Source organism: Nicotiana sylvestris, chromosome 2, assembly GCF_000393655.2.
Source record: "Nicotiana sylvestris chromosome 2, ASM39365v2, whole genome shotgun sequence".
Lineage (NCBI taxonomy): Eukaryota > Viridiplantae > Streptophyta > Magnoliopsida > Solanales > Solanaceae > Nicotiana > Nicotiana sylvestris.
Window position 1 is genome coordinate 199,677,539 of NC_091058.1, and position 19,981 is coordinate 199,697,519.

At 36.2% G+C, this 19,981-nt stretch overlaps 1 protein-coding gene across 5 annotated transcripts in view; it reads right to left on the reverse strand.

Annotated features, from left to right (window-relative positions):
* Positions 1–19,751, reverse strand: part of LOC104218037 (helicase protein MOM1-like) — a 35,738-nt gene extending 15,987 nt beyond the window's left edge. Inside the window, exons 1-14 of one of the 5 annotated variants that reach the window (XM_070168405.1) lie at positions 19,673–19,728; positions 19,540–19,571; positions 17,835–17,969; positions 15,180–15,710; positions 14,123–14,690; positions 9,386–9,470; positions 8,557–8,696; positions 8,026–8,210; positions 7,724–7,854; positions 7,289–7,549; positions 6,810–6,950; positions 4,942–5,193; positions 773–913; positions 380–688 (exon numbers count right to left, since the gene is read on the reverse strand). In XM_070168405.1, the coding sequence (XP_070024506.1) occupies positions 380–688; positions 773–913; positions 4,942–5,193; positions 6,810–6,950; positions 7,289–7,549; positions 7,724–7,854; positions 8,026–8,210; positions 8,557–8,696; positions 9,386–9,470; positions 14,123–14,690; positions 15,180–15,710; positions 17,835–17,889 (2,799 nt within the window). In that variant the 5' untranslated portion in view covers positions 17,890–17,969; positions 19,540–19,571; positions 19,673–19,728. Of the gene's footprint in view, positions 1–379; positions 689–772; positions 914–4,941; positions 5,194–6,809; positions 6,951–7,288; positions 7,550–7,723; positions 7,855–8,025; positions 8,211–8,556; positions 8,697–9,385; positions 9,471–14,122; positions 14,691–15,179; positions 15,711–17,834; positions 17,970–19,539 lie in introns of all 5 variants that reach the window. The other 4 variants (XM_070168406.1, XM_070168408.1, XM_009768436.2 and 1 more) reach the window with 4 other exon arrangements.
* Between the last annotated feature and the right edge of the window lie 230 nt (positions 19,752–19,981).

The window sequence follows — 19,981 nt, forward strand, 5'->3', positions numbered from 1 at the left end:
CGGCTCCGGTGCACCTCGACTAGAGATAACCAGCACAGGTACCAAGTGACTCTACGCACGAAGGCTGGGACAAATGGGAAGAAATTACCTAGATTTTTTTTTTGCCTCAGCTAGTATTTGAGCATGAGACCACATGGTTCTCCTCCCACTTCCTTAGCTACTAAACCACTAGGCCATACTCTTGGGTGCCACTAAGCTAGTTATTTAACAATCCTCAAGATTAATGTTTCTATTTAGAAACTCCCTTTTTCTCAACATTCACTGCCGCTAGAACCAATCACCTTTGCCCACCTCCAAAGGAAAACAGAACAAAGAAAATGATAACAACACAACCATCATCCAAAAATGTAGTAATGTCAAATGAAATGACACACCTAACCTTTCGCACAGAGAGAAGAGTATCGCGGAGAGCCCCAACAGGATCACTTTTATAGAAAGTGCGAAGAGCATTAGAATTTGTGAGTAATGTAGCACAATATTGCTCAAGCTGCAAGTCAGACATCTGAACAGGAACCCAATACTCCACAAACTTGGAAGATTCAGGCTTGCTGCAAGGTGCAGTGACCTTTGAGAGTCCTTTCAGTTTTCCAAGATGGTCACTGATATCAGATGCCAAGCCACCAGTCTTGTCCAAACCAAATTTACATTGGAGCAAAGAGAGTAGATTAATGTACTCAGATGAGGTGATCTGTTAAAATTAGAGGGTCTAGTAAGGACGATGTATTAAATGAAAGCAGTTCTATTAAGGAAAAAGGCAAGATGCGGAAGATACCTTCATAGGACCATTAAAGAGAAGCACCCTTAGACCCGTAGAAAGCATTTTAATTTGCTCCACACCAGCAGATATTCCTAAGTTTTGGCAGTCATCAATAACAGTCACTTCCCAATTCAAACCGCTCAACATTTCTACATCCTGCAGAAATAAGAGACTGAATAAAAACGACATGGCTACAGAACTTTGAAGCAGTAAGAACTTTCAAATATTTGGGGAAACACAAGAATTAGAAACTTCCCACTTTTGGGGGAAACAAATGAAGAATCCATTCAATAAAAAGACTACAATCTATCTAAATCACAAAAGAGAAACTTTAGGGCAGAATTTGAAACGTCATGTGTGAGTGACTTCTGCAAGTTTCATCTTCTTACCCAAACCTAGGATTTAGGAAGTTCATCAGCCATCAGGAAATATAGTTTCCTTTTTTTATAAGGCCATCAGGACTATAGTTACAGTCAGATACTAGGTGTCGAGTCACGCAAGCGTGCACTCGAATTACTATTTAATAGATTCATGCTCTGCCTTAGTTACACTTATTACACCAAAAAAAAATTACAATTTTTAATAGTCAACAATGGTGCAAACCCCGTCTCCCTCATCACCACTGTAGACCAGCAAACATCCAGCTAAGAAAGAAAACAAACAATATTATAATCCAGATCTAGCGTTTATTACATGGATCTAGCGTTTATTACATGGATACCTCTACAATAACTACAATCCAATTCCCCGTACTAAAATATAGATTCTAACACAAGCACAACCAATACCCCTTTTCCTTCACATGATTCCTCCATCACGCCAATTTCAAACCAACTGTTGACAAAAATTATAAGCTTACATATCCAGTTATCATCACCAAGGAAATGTTTGAATCATCACATACTATAAACAGGTTTTATCAAACTTATGATTAATGACAGGTTGAATAGCAGATTTTAGACGTATAGGTCACACGGGACCATCATCCTCAACAGATTTTAGATGCTAGAACAAACAAACAGGTTTAGTGTAAATGATAAAGGAGCATCAAACAAACAATTTCATTTGTACAAAAGTCAAAACGCAATACTCTAACCAACTCTTCAACCTCTGCCTCTATGATGTGCGTCAACGTCAGAATCTCCAATTCCTAACTTACAGGTTGTGTGTACACCACCCAATCTATCGACATACTTTAGGGAAAACCAGGACCCACCACCTCCCAGCAGGACTTTAGCCACATGCTGCCTCTACTTCAAGTATAGACAGCTCAGCAACCACATGATAGTGTTGGAACCACAATCCATAGCCTCCTAGACCCACCAGCTCCCCCCCCCCCCCCATAACCAGGAAGAAAAATAAGAATGGGAACTTCTCTTGCTATACCAATAAAACTTAGAATGGATGAGAATGACAACTTCTCTTGTTAAACGGATGAAAATCCGAAACCAAAAGGTTCTACAAAGATCTATCAAGGCTTTTGTGAGAAAGCACGGGGGAAAATATTATTGATTATCTAAAGTGTTGTACAACGCCCTATTTATATATAGCGATTACATAATAATAGGTATCTACTTCCCGTTGTGGGACACTATACATGACTAACTACTTTTTTTTTTTGATAAGGTAAATTGTATTAATCAAAAGGGGGAGAAGTCCCGTATACAGAAAGTATACCAAAAAGTAGAGAATTTACATCAGAACATGATTCTCTACAAAAGACACCCAATCTTCTATACAAGTAGGGGCTATATGAGTGCACCAAAAAGCGATCAAAGAAAAAAAATACTATTCTTAAGATGTGAAAAAGTAGACTCAATCCCCTCAAAAGCTCTCCTATTTCTCTCCCCAAACTATCCACATGAGAGCTAACGGGGCGAACTTCCACGCCTTTTGCTTTCTTCTTCTACGGAAACCTGCCCAACTATATAACATTTCCTTTATGGTTAACTACTTAACAGCTTTATTATCAAAAAGTTCACAGCATGAAGCATAGAACATCACTTGAATTAGGATCAAGGAATATATAAAGATAAGAACGGACTAAGGAAGCCAAAATACAGAAGAAAGAACAACTACACCAGGTGCAGAGAGGAAAAGGGACTGTTACCCAAGGGTGCTTGTGCTCGAACTTTTTCCTTATCACAAAATCATGAGTATCATAAAATCATGAGAATCAGAGAGTAATGGTTGGCCTCTCTATTAAGTCAACAACGCACTGAAAACCCGTTAATAATGGCATCAAAGGCTTTCTCGCCACAAACACAACATAACAAGAAAAGAAGCAACAGACAACTTATAGAAACTATTCTTGAACTCTAAAGCCACACACCTAATGACACAATGACGACACCCAAATTTTTTTTTTTTATGACACAATCACATAAAGAAGAAATTTGCACCGTTTGGCACCAAGGAATTCAATGCAATATAAGGGTAGTATGGCCAGAAAACCTTTTCAAACTGAAGCATCACGTTGCTATTACAAAAATACGAAAACTTCCCAACACAGAGATTCCAAAACTGAATTGGAAGTAGCTAGTTCGTTGACTAATTCCTAACATAACTTTAACCTAGCTATGAACCCAAAAAATTAAGAAGTCTAAATTAATTTTTAAAGTAAAAAGTTGCTTGACCTGAAAGGGGGCTAGGATACTAAGGAGGAGCCTTGAGTCCAAAGGCAGCAAATTTTAATTAAAATCTGCAATGCTGAAAATACAAGAGAACTTGCACGAGAAAGAAACTGAGAGAGACATCAAATACAAAGCTCTATTTGCATTAACAGGGCTAATATACATATTCATTTTATTATATCTTTATAAAAATGAAATCTTAATTTTAATCCAAAAGCAGCTCTCTACAGGGTTGTAAAAAGCGAGCGCTTCCTCGCTTAAAGCGAGGAAGCGAAGCGAGGCGAGGTATCTGGCGCTTCTCTTAGTTGAAGCGTAGCAGATTTACAAAAGCGCTCGCTTCCCCTGAAAAAGCCAGAAGCAATGAAGCGATGCGAAGCGTAAGAAGCGAGCGCTTTATAACTGGGCTGCCAACGTATTTAATTTAGAAAGCTGTCTTTTTTTAAAACACCATCGGGCGGCAGCAGCAGAGGAAGAAAGAGGCAACCTAGGGTTCAAGTTTTCTACACTTTTCAACTTCAAGATCATCAAGTTTGGTCCCAGGTATGTGATTTTTTCTTCCTCCTCCTCCTCCTTTTTCTTTCACTGTTTCAGCGTCCAAATATCAGCAAAATACTGGCAAAATTTTTTTTTCCCTTCAGTTCTTCTTTCTCATTCTTCTCCTCCTCTTCTTCTTCTTCATTTTGTTGCATTGTTGTAGAAGAATAGGATGCTCATTTTGTGCTTTAATTGATGCTACTCTTTAGTTTTTACATTGAAGTATTGAACATTTGCTTACAGTAACATGTGTTGTCTATGCAGTATTTATTTTAATATTTTTTTGTTAAATTCCGCTTCACTTCAAAATAGCGAGCGCTTCGCTTCTCGCTTTAAGCGAAAAGGGGCTTGTTGTTTTTCCTCGCTTCACGCTCTTCACAACACTGGCTCTCTACAAGTACCACACTTAGATAGGATGGAAGGTATTGGGATGAACGCAAAAATAAGGAATAGGTAAGAAAGAAATGCATTTCTTAGTCAAAATATACTTGGTCATTATTTTCCTTTCATTTACATCATCACAAACTGACCCCCAAAAATTAGGTGAAATCCTATTCTATGAAAACAAATAGTCATGTATTATCCACCAAGCATCCTATATAAATAATAAATAAATTTTATCACTTTGTTGGGATTTAAAATTAGCCAAAGGAGGAAACTTTTATTCGGAGCTGCAAGAATCATGCAAATGCATAAGCTGCTTGAATGAGTTTATACTTCTTGCGAAGAAGCACGTCTGCATAAATACAAGTCAATTTCCAATAGACTCCCGCTTTCATTCTCTGAGAAACATGAATCCCCAAGAAAGTCGGAGCTAAAATAACAATCAACTAAATATGATATGATTGAAAAGTAAAACAGAGAACATTTCACCAAAATGATACATCTTTAGCGGAACGTTCAATATTCCTGATGAAAACATCATAACAGGTTACTTAATTAGGAATCTTGGCCCTGATTATCTGTCGAAGTCCTGATATCTAAATTAATTCTAAAATAATCTATTTTTAGACAAACCTCAATGACGGCCTCCAGAGATGATAAAAGCACTTGAAGCATCATGAAACCCCCTTCGTCATAGAACTCCAATGACTTGATTCTTCTTCTAGAATCTCTGTTTCCACTGTACACTACAACATCAATACTTGGTGCCCATCGTCTAAATTCAGCTTCCCACTGGGAAAGCAAACTTGAAGGTGTGACAACAAGGAAAGGACAGCAGACATCTGACATAGATAGAATAAATAAAACCATCTTCATTGTACGATCCTGCAGAAACAATTAGTCATATTAGTCAAACCTTTCTTATGCACCCATAGATGATCACATTTCAGGTTATTGTCTTGAACTAAAGAACTAATGGTAAAAAATGCAAGTTAGCAGTACTATGAGAAAGAATTTAGACTCGCAACTATAGAGAATTGATATGTGAAGTCCAACTACAATTATAGGTTTACAAACATAATCTTACTGCTATTTGATTTTGATGTTGATGGTAGGACGAATAATCAAAAGAGGAACATTAGAAGCAGCGGAGAAAGAGGAGAATGGCAAGCAACTCATCCAAAAAAAGGGAAGAATGGGCTAGCTCTAGTTTTCTCGTGTTTAACCGAAGGTAAAGGATTCAAGGAAGCAGAAGTCTTAAACGGGGAGATTAAATATTGTCAATTCACTTTGATATAGATGTCTTAAGCAAAATGAATTGTTGGAGAGGACTTCAACTTGGTGAAGAATTCTTAAGCCGAGGAAGAGAGCTTCCGTAATGTCGTCAAAGGCTCGGTCAAGGCGTACTCAGGTTCCAGATCTAGGTGCATAACACGTTGAGCGATTTGGCTCGACTAAACAGCTTATTAGTTTAGGCGTTAAGGCTCGAGTCTTATCACCTATGGTTCTTCTAAAGTGCAACAATAATCAACAACTATTTCACTTAATAATGATATTTTCACTTCTTTAGTCCTAATAATTGTTGTTTGGGTTTATAGTTATTATTCTTGAATTACATATATATTTTTTATTTTTTATTCTTTTGTGATATGCACATAGACAGATGTCATGGATTTTTCTTCACTTGTCAGCTTTGATAACACAGATCGCAAGGACCTCCTGTTTTGCAGTAAATACTCCTTTTGGAGAAAGAGACTGCTCTGCCAAATTGCCTATGGCTCAACCATTGTGAGTTTTGCTTAGATGAGCACTTGTCTCTCACCTCTTTTACAAGGCTAACATATTCACTTTCAGTTAGCTTCAACTACAGCCTTCCACAACATAGTAATCCTTCAGGAAGCAGTTTTTCTAGTAAATTCTATGAGAGACAGAAATCAGTGTAACAACCATTCTGAGGTTTATTAGTTTTTAAGTAAGTTACATAGCTCAACGTGAAATTTCCAAGTACAACCGTTCGAAGACAGACGAAATGCTGCATCATCAGTTGGACCAAAAAGAGACGAACTCTCTGGATGTGAACTAGGTAAGTAAATAGTTATGCATGAACATCAATGAAGGATAACCGGTGGCTCATCTCCTAGTTTTAGCAATCACAAAAGAAAGGATTCACCCCATGAAGTATCCTTTAGAAATGGATGCTAACGAAGTTCCAAACAGTTCGTCAAAAGCCAACAAGAAAAAACAAGCCATCACAAGAGCGGATAAATGAAGAGGAAGATTTTAAAATGAAACTAAATACACAAGAAATAAGGTCCTAGATAAGGTGAAGAAAGCATCAAATGACAACTTCAAAACAATCAATCAAACTCGACATTCAAATCCTTTTCTACTGCTTTGACGTGTATATATAATAGTGATCCATTATTTATTCACATTATATAGTATGTTTAGCAATATCTCATTACCCACCTAGAAGAGCATTCCCTGTAGAATGAACTCACCTGGTCATCAAAGACAGCAGTGTTCTGGCACTTCAACCAACACTCCCGCAGCTTGTTAACATTGTTCAGCAGACTAGAATCTGTTATATGTGAACCTCCAGCAGAAAGTTCTGATAGTTTGACAAGTGGCCCCTTATGATTCTGCAGCAGCAGAAGAAGACATACAATTAGTATTACAAAGTTGACGAGTACTACCAATATATGACTTCAGGCACACAAACACATAGCAAGTTTCTTCTGGACTGATCACTCAAAATATCCTCAACAAACGGCCAACCTCTTATGTTTAGTTAAGAGATGTCCTATACCCTTTTTGCCGACAGGCAGCAGGAAACTGAGGTTGCATAAACAGTAGAGCAAAATGCTGGGATTATAAGTTACAACACCAACTAGTACAAGACATAGATACTTATCCATTAGCAGACTAAAGAAGTGAAATCATAGAATAATTTTAGCACTACCACGAAAATCATAAACACCTTGTCAATTCTTCGTTTTGCCTTTTCGCGGCGAATATTGAAATCCTTGATAAGGCTTTCACCATGCTGTGAGTTCAGTAAATTAGCATTCCCCAATTCCCATGTAGCATACTCATAATCAAGGCCCTGCCATTTCACAAGCCACTCAAACAGGCATTTGCTATTATCACCTGCATCTTGACAATGCAGCTTGGAGAACATCAATGATCTTTTCTTCAAGAGACGATGTGGCACTGTCCACTCTGAGTTCCACCTCACATCCTAAAATGATGGAAAAAGTCACTACTCGTGAAAACTATAAAAAGTATTTGTTATGCTAGATGGATATCATTCTTTGCATGTGTTTGGCAAATAATGATCCATTTACTTAAGTTGGCAGAAAATATGAAGAGAAGAAAAAAAAAAAATGAAAATCTTCAAAGAAATAATTCTGACCTGATTCTTATGATTATAGTTTGCAATAAGCAATGGTGCATCAATAAGCAATTGTGTCTCTGCAACCCAATGATTGTGTGCATGAGCAAGACCCTGGTATTTAACAAGATACTGCTTCTGCCTATGCATTCCTAACATAAAAGCAAAGAAGAAAAAACAAAATAATCAAGAACGAGAATTAACAGGAGCAAAGCAACATTAAGAGATATGACAAACGTTAAAACTATTCATATCACATAGTCATCCAGCTCCCGTACAAATGTCTACAGCATGTAAATACTTGTCCATCAAACCTTTGGTACCTGCTACTTCCACTTCTCTGACATCCTGGATTGATTCTACTCCTTCCGTCACTGAATGTACACCAGATTCAATCTTTTTCTTGACACACCAGGAACAATGCCAAGCTCCTGGTGGGAAATCATCTAATGGAGGATCTAGGCAAGAGAGGTGGTAGCATCTCTTGCAACCTCTTCCATCACAGATCCTAAAAAGTATGTCAAGTACAAATGATAAATATCAAGACATACACATGGCCATTCTAAGTCGGGCTTTAGTACTACTTGACAATTATTAATGCATTACCCAAATGGAACAATCATTATTGGGTGCATCCACAATCCAGTAACTAGAAAAAGTCTAGGGAACAAAATAAAAACAGAAAAAAAGTCAAAACAAGTTTTCTCCCTTTTGATTAATACAATTTACCTTATCAAAAAAAAAAAGTCAAAAACAAATGCTTTTTAGATAGAGCCGATTTTTTCCTCAGTTATGGTTTGAAAGATCTTTATTGGCCATCAAATTAATTGTGCATAGTTGCAAATGGTACCCACAGTATCTCTCCACCTTGCTTGCATACGGCGCACATTTTTTCATCAGCACCCCTTTGAGAAACTGCAAGTGCCTGATTTAATTGCATATTGCATCCTTCTCCAGAATCCAAAGGAATTGCAGCTTCAGAACCAACTCCATCCTAAAACGGAACGCATTTGAGCACAAGAAAATTATAAAATATTGAGAAGCAAACTAATTACAATAAAATAACTCTGAAATGCTTGGCAAAAAAGGATATGCACAGCTGCTAACCACATAACAGAAAATCCCTTCATTCTGACATGTGATTAAAGAATAAACAGTGAAGTGGAGCATAAACAGTGACAATAAACGAGGAGAACTGATATAACATGTCTCATTGTTTCCTAATTCAAAAAAAAAATCCTATTAAAAAAAACATGTCTCGTTACTGTTAGGACAAAGTGGTAAAGACACGATGATGCTCATACTACAAAGAAGAAACGAATAATCGCAGTAACTGACAGCTAGTTGACCATTTTTTTCTTCCCAGCATTTTGACAACCGAAAAAGTTTCTCAAATTGCTACAGTACAAAATGTGTTGTATTCAGCTGCTTCTATGTTTTTGTCATATGTTGTATAGCCTAGGTTACGTGTCCAGTAGGTCTTATAGGCTCCAAATATATTTTATGACCAATAATCTCCAAATCTTATAGCCATTAGCTTTCTTTTGCAGTCACAGAAAAAACTGTTGCATATACTGTATATGGATCCTATAGTAATTTTAGATAGTCTATTGGGTCTTTACAACCACTACGTCTACTATGAATATAAGCTGCTTCTACTTCTCCACGTCTTACAGCACGAACCTTGAGCCTAGATAGGTTATAGTAATCCCTGCCTGACATTCCAGCACATGAGCACAGCTCCGCTTCTGGTGAGTCATGATTTACCCTGCAAGTTATGAATGAGAAATAGTAAATAACTGCAGAAGAAAATAATAGAAAACTTTAAACCATACTTTTGTCTCTGGCAGATGGAAGTACAGACTGTTAACCTGATAAACTATCCAAGTCCCAAAAGTAATAATACATCTAGCATTATGATGAATAAAAGATCAAGGATGATTTAGAAAAACCTAGAAATCCAAGACCAATGATGCAAAAAAAAAAAAAAAATAAGGAGCAACTTCCCTTGCAGGGAGGTATACAGTCTTATCAGACTGAACTCTAAAGAAGGTTAACAAACCTCATCAACTTGAAGTTGAGGCAAACATTAGATAAATTACAGTTGCTCGATGCTTAAATTTCAAATATCTAAGCTAAGATGCATGATACATGAAGATGTAACACAGAGAACAAGAATAGGATGACTGAAATGAAAGTGCACAAAGTGTTATGCAGGTGAATATTGGACATCTACCACCCAACATATCCACAAGTGTGTGGTGGAAAGTACAATGTTAAGAAGGATGTGTTGTTATCCAAAATAAGACAGGATTAGAAATTGTTGAAGTGTGTGACCATCTCATCTAAAAGCTTAAGGTATTAAAGAGAACACACCATTATTTACTTAATTATGTCTTTAAAACACACCTCACATGCAGCCTGTTTCTTTTTCATGGCCAAGCACGTGATATTCTTTTTAACAATGGGGTGGCGATGTGCTCGCACTCAGGACCTCTTCTTGCACTGTAAGTTGTTAGAGGAGAACAAAGTTTTTATTTAGTTAATTAAGTCTTTACATAAGGCCCAAATGGAACACAAAGGATAAAATAAAATAATGTTGCCCGAATGCTTTTGTCAATTGCAAAGGCCCATAGGTGTGGCACGGTAAAGATTGAATGCTTTAAAAGATAAAATCATGTTGAGAGAATGTCTCAAAAGGACCTATAATCTCTAGGAATTCACAAGAACTTAGTGTAAAATAGGCGAAATAACTAATTGGTATTAAGGTTTAATCGTTGTTGGTACACTTCTGTTAGGTTTAGTGTTTGTCAGGAGTCCTTTTTGTTTGTTCGTTTGATTAGAGATTGTATGTCAGTATAGTGACAAGTGTGAGATATAGAAAGTAGTTGGTGTAAGAACCCCTAATTTGTTATCAAAGACGACAAACTCTCATTGTGTGGGCCTTGGAAACACATTAGCAAGTTGTGGCTGCAGTCAAGGGTGAGGTTACAGGTTGGTGATGGTGAGAACACCCTATTCTGGAGGGATAAACGGCTAGGCACATACCTCTCAAAGATGAGTTTCCAGATTTATTTGGTTTAGCTAATGATACTGAAGCTACAGTGAAACAGCTTAGGGTAAATGGGACATGGGACATGGAACATCAATTTCAGGAGGCATTGACATGACCGGGAAGTAAAAAACGTGCTGGATTGTTTATCCAGAATCAGACCCAACAGCAACAGAAAGATTATTTTGGGGAAACAAGGGCAATGGTATGTTCTAAGGAATGTTATGAGGAATTAGTAAACAGCAGCAACATTATTGAGGAATGGCCAAAAATTAATCTGGAGAACTAAAACCCCCACTAAGATTGCTTGCTTTAGGTCGGTGGCAGTGTTAGGAGCACTCTGCATTCCTAACACAGGAAAATTTAAGGAGTAGAGGAATAACTTTGTGCAATAGATGCTACGTCTATACAAAAGACAGTGAGGATACAGAGTACAGACCATTTGTTTCTGCACTGTACAATGACTAAAGATATATTGGACAAAGTTTTGTAATCTTTTTATATAAGCTGGGTTATTCCGAAGACCATGAAGGAAACATGTCATCTGTAGCTGTGTTAGAGTTGGGAAGTCCATCAAAAACATATGGAAGATGATCCATCAATGCATCATTTGGAGCATTTAGAAGGAAGGACATCAGAGATGTTTTGAAGGAACAGCAACTCCTACACATTTTTTAAAATCTAGATGTCTGTTTAATCTCTTTGCTTGGTGCATCCATTTTTATGTAAGCAATTACCTTTTGCTTCTCCACTTTGTAAGCTCTTTGAGCAGTAGTAAGTAGGAGTGGCAAACGGGCAGGTCGGGTCAGATATGGTTCAGGTCAAAAGGGGTAATGAAAAAATGGATAAATTATCCGACCCGACCAATATTTAATACGGATAAAAAATGGGTTAACGTTAACCGGTAGATAAAATAGGTAACCATATTTTTTTTGATAAGGTAAATTGTATTAATCAAAAGGGAGAGAACTCCCGTATACAGGAAGTATACCAAAAAGTAGAGAATTTACAAAATAGGTAATTATATTATCCATGACTTCTTGCATATGATCATTTTTGGGAGAATTCAGTCTCCCTAACTTGAGGAACCCCCAATTTGAGGCTTGACAAATATAAAAGTTAGACCCATTGGTTATTCATTTTCTAAATGGATAATATGGTTCTTATCCATATTTGACCCGTTTTTAAAAAGTTCATTATCCAAGCCATTTTTTAGTGGATAATATGGGTGGTTAACTGTTTTCTTTTAACCATTTTGCCACCACTAGCAGTAAGGTGCTAGAAATTCTGCGTGAGGCTTACTTTACTTTTATTGCACTCATTCTCTGAGCAATTTTACTTTATTTTTTTTTGAACAGGTAAATGATGTATTATAGCACAACATTAGAAGCATTGCACTAAGCTAGTGCCAGGCTAATTACAAAGTTTGAAACCCTTTCTGTACGAAAACAAACAAAAGGTTTCCACCAGAATATGCTCCTATGCCTGTATTAAATCTATGAACTCTAACATACTATCTTCATTTTTAACATATTGTAAATTACACCAAAAATCCAAAAGCCATAAGCACTTGAATTTGAGCCAAAAGCCAAAAGCTATAGCGTTGAGCCATCGTTGATGTTGTTCTTGTTGTATAGGGCACAATGCCACATTTTATTTTATTTTTTGATGAAATAAATTGTTGTATTAAAAGGCATCAAGAAGATGCAAGAGTACAAGAAGCTACTTACAAGAAGTAGATATACAAAAACAAAAAGTGAGTTGCTAGCCCCTATACAATGTCTAAATCTAGGACAAGAGAGCTAATAAACTCCAAAAAGTGTTCAGTACTAACTATTGAGAACAGCTTTGTCCAGCAAAAAAGATTGGTTAAACATTTGGCTTTAATAGAGTGGTTTGGAGTTGAGATGCCATCAAAACATCTTTTGTTTCTCTCATTCCATAGACACCAAAAAATAACTGCAGGTATCATAATCCAAATCTTTTTGATGGACTTATCAACTGGCCAAAGACTCCAACTCAAGTACGCGTCTCTCAGATTTTGTGGCATGACCCAAATTATCCCAAAAATACTATAGAACATGTTCCATATATCAATGGCTATTGGACAGTGCAGGAAGAGGTGACTGATAGATTCCTGGTTCCTCCTGCATAGATAACATCTATTAACCAGTTGAAACCCTCTTCTGTTGAGATTATCTTGAGTTAGGCAAGCTTCATGTAAGGGCTGTCCAGTTGAAACCAATGACCTTCACTGGTAATTTGGTCCTCCATATCAGCTTCCAAGGCCATGCATCAAGAACTTGATTCCGAGAATTGAGTTGCCTATAACATTCTTTGACAGTGAAACTACCCTTACTGTCCCATCTCATCATGTCTGAAGCATTCCCATCAATATTGTAAGCCTCCACTTTGGCTATCATTTCCATCAAGCTTTCAATCTCCCAGTCTTGAGCTGCTCTTCTAAAGTGCACATCCCAAGTCCAGTCTTGAGCTGCTCTCCTAAGTGCCACAGTTTTGCCAATAACTTTTTGTTTTATCGCAAAAAGGGTCAATGGGGTCACTTCAACTTGGTCTTAGGAAGCATACTGCTTTATATCGTTTCTAAACTGATGCCTAAGAAAAGGGACTAGCAGTCTGGATGATCAAACACATTATCCCTGAGAGACACACAGAGAGAAACTATTTTTTTCTTCCTTAAACATCCTCACACCAATTGATTTCAGTATTAAGAAAATACTTGGAAGCATTTCCACACAACTAAGGTCAAGATACACTTGCAGGATCTGCACACATTCAAGAGATATTGTGGCTTCCCTCTCTATTGGCATATAATGGATATTGTGAAATCCTCTAGGGGCATCAGGATCAGAGTCCCTGCTGTGATTTGGTGGACCATATGAAGAAAAAGAAATGCTAGAGTTTTTGAAGACAGAAGGGCAATGTAGTTAATCTTAAACAGATGGTGTATATTTTTGCTTAGTTTTCAGTGCAATGGGGCCACAGTAAATGTGTTAGAGCTGGACGTCTTGGTTGACTTCCTCAGTTCTTAACACACATTGTGAAGTTACTTTTTGGATGTATTCTTCTCCTAATGCTGGTTTACATCAATAATATTCTTACATTACCTACAAAAAGACTAAGAAGAGAGAAATTTTGGATATCTCCAGAATATTTTATAAGTGAAGTGCAACATCAATTGGTATGTAATAAGTTTGAGTCTTTAGCATATGTGACACCTAAAATATCTGAAAGGACACTGTGCTTCTAGGTTTTAAATGTGATGATTCACCAGGCTAAAGTCAAGTTAGTAAAGCAAGGCAGTATAGGTAGAAACAAAATGTAAATAGAAAGAGTGGAAAAGTCACCTTATCCGTCTAGAGCATGAAGCACAAGTCCCACCATAACCAAGCTTTTCATGGTCAGCAAGTGGTGGAGGAGAAACTTCAGCCAAGTCACATGCATTTTTATGCGTTTCGGAACATTTACCAATGCCTAGTTCACCACTTTTCAGAATAATATCACCACCTGTAGAAGTGGAACATGACAAGTCAGGGATATGCAAATTATCCTCAATCACAGAGCAACCCTCTGGTACCCTTTCGGAATCACCAGAAATTTCTCCCACACTGCAACCATTTTTAGATACTTCCAAACCATTTTCTGCAGGAAGAGCAGCAGATTTTCCCTTAGAGCAGCATCTGCGGTTTGAATCTGGCAATATCTCAACATCATTTACCGAAGCATCTGCATCAGACGCTTCTAAGCTAGAAATGGACCTTGAAGAAGCAACCCCATCAGGATGTTCTTTCAACTCTTCTACAACTCTTTCCTGAGATTCATTATCCCCATTGATTAGCTTGGAGTCAGTCTCATCACTGGCAATGCTATCAACTCTTGATGACTTCTTTGGTCTTTCCAACTTGTCAATAATTTCTGGTCAGGGGAAACAAACATCTACATCAGTATAGAAATTTCAGCAATTCCAAAACACCAAGTTAAGACTATACCAATTCAGTTATCTTTAAACCTTCACTCTTAGCATCGAAATTGTAAAGGCTGAGTACATATATGCCTCGAAGTTATCCACTTTTTTCATTTAGACACCTTATCTAAGGGTGTGACCTGTTGAAAACCTATTGTTAGTGGAAGACGTGTCTATTAAATACACACTAATGACATGGCACAATAACTGACTTTGAATTATGCTGATACATGGTGGTGGAGATAATTAGTTAGTTTTTGCCATGATAAAGCTATAGTCAATTCAGTAAGTCTTTTTACGCTTCCCAGCATTCCAGGAGAGAGTGTACTTCATAATGCGTTCTGTTATTACAAGAAGAAGGAGAAACAAGGAAAACATTGACAAGAAACAATAGCGCTTGTTATAGGAGGATGAGAATTACAACAGAGAGATTAGTCTACCTGCTGCAGTAGATCTCTTTCTTTGCATTTTGAATAATGCCTTATAACTCCGGGCATCCATTAACTTCCTTTTCAAGCCTACAGAAGCTGCACCATTTTCCCTCCTAGTGCTAACACTTTCAGATTCCATTATCAGCTCCTTCACACTTTTCTCTTTTTGTTCCTTCCTCTTGACATTAGATGAATCGGGTCCTCTTCCTACATAACTAGATCTTGACAAACTAGATGGGGTATTTTTCTTGCCCCTGTCAGACCTTCTTAAAGGGCTCGGAGTATTCTGTTTCTCAATTACTCCAGATTTCTTCTTAACAGCTGGCGGGGATGGTGACTGCTTTTCAAGACGCTCGGATTTCCTTGTACTCGATGGGCTTGAAGCTGCTTGCTTCGTTTCTCGAACTGACTTTCTTAAGCTATCTGTCTTTCCGGAGCCAGAACTTATTGATCCTTTATCTGATTGTTTGTTCTTTGATTTATTGCACTCAGTATGCTTATTTTTCCTCCCAGACCGAGTCTCACTAGCCATCCGTTCAGCTGGGAACAATAAACCATAAATTATTTCAGACTATCCTTATAATTACACAGTATCCACACTATAAACAACAGGCATGGAAAACTAATGATCTACTGATGACAACTATTAATAAAGATTAAAAAAAACGAAGAGTGTGATATCAATCACCATCCATTAATCATAATATATTAAAAGCCAAATTACAGATTTGGCTGTAAGTTGAAAGTTGAAAGTCAAATTACAGATTTACCCTTATCATACTAACTTTTTTTTAAAAAGAAAACCCTACAATTACCCGCTACAACTCAAGCGTCACCTCTGCTCGGTGATAGATGTGAAGAGAACTAACGATCATATCCCAACAGTTGCACTGTTTAAATTTTTTTGTCTTTAAAAATTTGAGCCCCTATGGTATCCTCTATCAATCTCGCTCTTCTCTGTTAAATCAACAGGTTTGGAATCAAATTCTCCTTCGCCAAATTGTTCAATTTGTTCATTAGTCATCTATTTCTCATAGTTTCCTAGAATCTACTTGCTTATCAGATTTTTGAATGAAAGGGTTAGAATTTGGAGATGACTAGCGTTTAATTGAGTATTAATTTTCATGGCTTGAATACAGTTTACTTTAGTTCTAATTTTTACAGCCTAACTTTTCTATATTTCTCTTTTGCCTTTGTTTATTGTTGTGCAATTTGGTGATTGAAACTTTTACAAAATGCTTCATAATATTCATAATCCTCATGATTTATTTGCAATATAAATGGTTAGCATGACAACTCTAAATCAATAAAACTTAGGTATTTGGTGTGTTCATGGAGAACAAAAAGAAGGATTTGGGGTTAAAATTTGCTGTAATAGCCTTTCTCTTGCTGCTATCTGCTATGGAAAAGCTCTATGCGACCATGTTCTGTACAAAATTTCTTCCCTAAAATTAAAGCATAACAATGACAAAACATTCGTTGATGATGGTTTGTTTGACGTTGTATGGTCTAAATGCCTACAACCTTTTTTACAACAGCCCAGTGATCTTGCAACCTTTTCTTTTACAAGGAAAAATGCAGCCTATTGTTTGAAAATTATTTTTAAACGGCCACGTTTGAAAGGATCTTATTTAAACTGAAGCACGTGACATGTTATAAAACTATTAAATTAGATGCTTTTGCTCTATAATTCTGTTCATGTCCACTTTACAAAAAGTGCCTAAATTAAAGTATTCTATATTAATTCTACCCATATCCGTGTGTGTAGATATAAGTGTTGTAAACAGTCAATCTTATTAAAGGAATCTGAATATTTTTTTATGCTCATGCTAATATAATAGTGCTTTGATTAAGATTCTGCAAACTGGAAGTTAAATTTTGGAACCCACTATATACTCATGCTATTCTTCGGAACTATCTTTGGTAAACCTTTATAGGAATAAACAAATCATTTTCGTACATAAATACTTGATTCTTATCAATAATTTTAATCTCATGTTTTTAGATACAGGTTGCATGGTTAGTTACAATGAACCGCTTATTGGAGAAGGGTGCAGCAGGAGAAGAAAGATAATAGTTACAAATGAAAAACAAGCTAAAATCACAAATTTCAATGAAAAATGATCATTTCACATACTATATATATATGGATAACAAACCACAGTTAATTTAATTGGAAATTTTAAAATATAGATTTAATTATACAGTTGTTACTTTATGGGGTAATTTTACGGGAAAAGATCGATGAAATTCTTGAAAAGATGAAAGATGATAAACCAATCGTTAGCTTTATATCTAGTCTAAATTTTTTCCTTATTTAACTAGGGAATTTTGGAATATCAACTATTCATGTTAGTAATGTGCTAATCTATCCGACAATTCAAAAAGCAACAGATTTACGCAATTTGGTAACATAACTTTATCATACTGACTTCTAAGTTTAGGTTACATATGCCAAACTTTGCTGTAAAAAATTTGAAGAATACACTAGCATATGATAAGCATGCTCCTGTCTTAACTTTATTCCTTTTCATACCATTTGATTATCCGATTTTGATGGTGATTTTACCATTTGCAAAACTGTAATATCCTCACACGAAAATTTACATGTACTACAAGCAAGTAATTAGTTAATTCTAAAAAAATTATTTTCACTCTCTTTACCTGTTGTTAGCCCTTTCCCCTCCATTATGATTGGGTAACCTCTGTGCTCAGCCATTCACTCAGTTACCGCTGCTTTATGCGTGAATCCTTTAACAGAGCTACAATCATGATGTCTACATTTTTCTGTATATTACTCTGATCATAATTTCGTTCATATTATTTTGTGCAAATTTTTTCCTCCTTTAAATATATGAGACAATTTAATAACAGAAACTAAAATACAGGCGTGATACCACGAAGACAGAAATTAAAGATATTGCATTAATACCAAATAAAGTAATAAAACAATCCAAAGAGATAAAGTTAGTCAAGATTACGAATGGTTTACTTGTTGATGCGCAGGTAATTCTCCTAGAATATATTGGTTACTTGTTATGTCCTAGAATCATATTACATGATATATTCATATTACAGGTCCAAACCACAGGGTCAAACAATTCCCATATTGAATTTTATCTGCCACAACGTATTTTCTCACATGAATTATGTTTCACTTTCAAGAGGGATATATATCAATGTCGACCACAAGAGTCCTGATTATGACAGAAAAATCAAAGTGGATGGAAGGAACATACACGAGGAATATCGTCTATAAGGAAATATTAGATGAAATACACATAATTACATGTTTTACCTCATAAAAACGAAATAAGTATGCAACTCATATGTATTTAAGGAGGAATAATTCACCTAACGATGATTCACATTGATCATGCACAAAACTTATACTATATTTTTTCATGTACACTTACTAAAAATATTATTTTACGACAATGTGTACTATATATCTTAGCATACACGTGCAACGCACGTGCAGAGAAACTAGTAAGCTATACAAAATAACAAAAAGTCTACATAAATATGTCATATTTAACAGTCTACCGAAACAGTTATCCTGTGAAGCATTTCATTCAGTTGCACCAGTTAACCAAGCTTTCCCATCCACCCCCAGTTCACCTTAGAGGCGGATCTAAGATTTTATGCTTATGAGTTCTAGATTCTAAGACAAGAAAGCAACTGGTTCGAGATAGCTTATTTATGCATATTAAGTGGATTTGTTAATACAAATAGAGGTCTGGGCCAAAGCCACTGTATTCTACCAAACTCAAAACTAATGCACTAGGTCTGCCCCCTGTTCACCTACATGCCCTATTCTTCAAAACAATGACAAATTACTTACTTCCTACATCCAAATACTTTTTCAACAAAAATTAGCTTTAAGCACAAATGCCTAAACATCCATAATTCAATAGGTTGTGTTTAGGCCAGCTTGCATGCGCCTACTATTCTACCGGGTAACTCTGCTTACTAAGGTTTACGCAGGTGGGAAGAAATCACCACATGGTTTTTGGTTAATATTAGAAAAGAAAAGTGCTACAATTTAACTATATTTGTTTAAGCACAAGGGTTTAATGTCTGCAAGTAAATTCTGAAGGAATATAACAAAAATCAACAACAGTAGAAAGTAGTAACATTTAAGCTCCATATCAGGATGTGAAACTCTATGGTTGCAATGCTGAAAATATAAATATAATTACCGACATTTCATCTAATTCACACATTAACCAAAAACCAACTTCTGCATGTAACTACTGAAGAGACAAATTGAAACAAAAACCAAAAGTAAAATGTGTCATAATTAACTGAATATTCACTTAAAGAAAAATGCATACAATATACAGAATGAGGGAAGAAAAGAAGTTACCTCAAAAAAAAACCCTAAAGTCCTTCAACTGCCTGAAACAACAACAATAGTTTCAGTCAAATTGTTCTGAAGAAAAAACCCTAGTTTCAACCCTTAAACTGAAATTTGTATGCGAATTAACACGGGACATTACAGTCTCCAATTTCTGGTAGAGTCCCTTAATCTGCTCGGCATATACAAGGAGAAGAAAAAACAGAAAATTTATGAAGGATGAAAAGCATATAATAACAAGAAGAAAGGAACTTTTGGTGTGTGTTTTTTAGTTCCTATTTTGCCCCCAATTAACACGTGGAAGTGAGACGCAAAAATAAAACTAAAACAAAATACTTAACCGAAAATATCGATGTACTGGAAAATACTAGTAGTAGAACTTAGTATAAGGTGCTTGTAAGCTATATGCCTAAGGGTCTGAAATCTCCTACTTATCCGAAAAAAAGTTGTG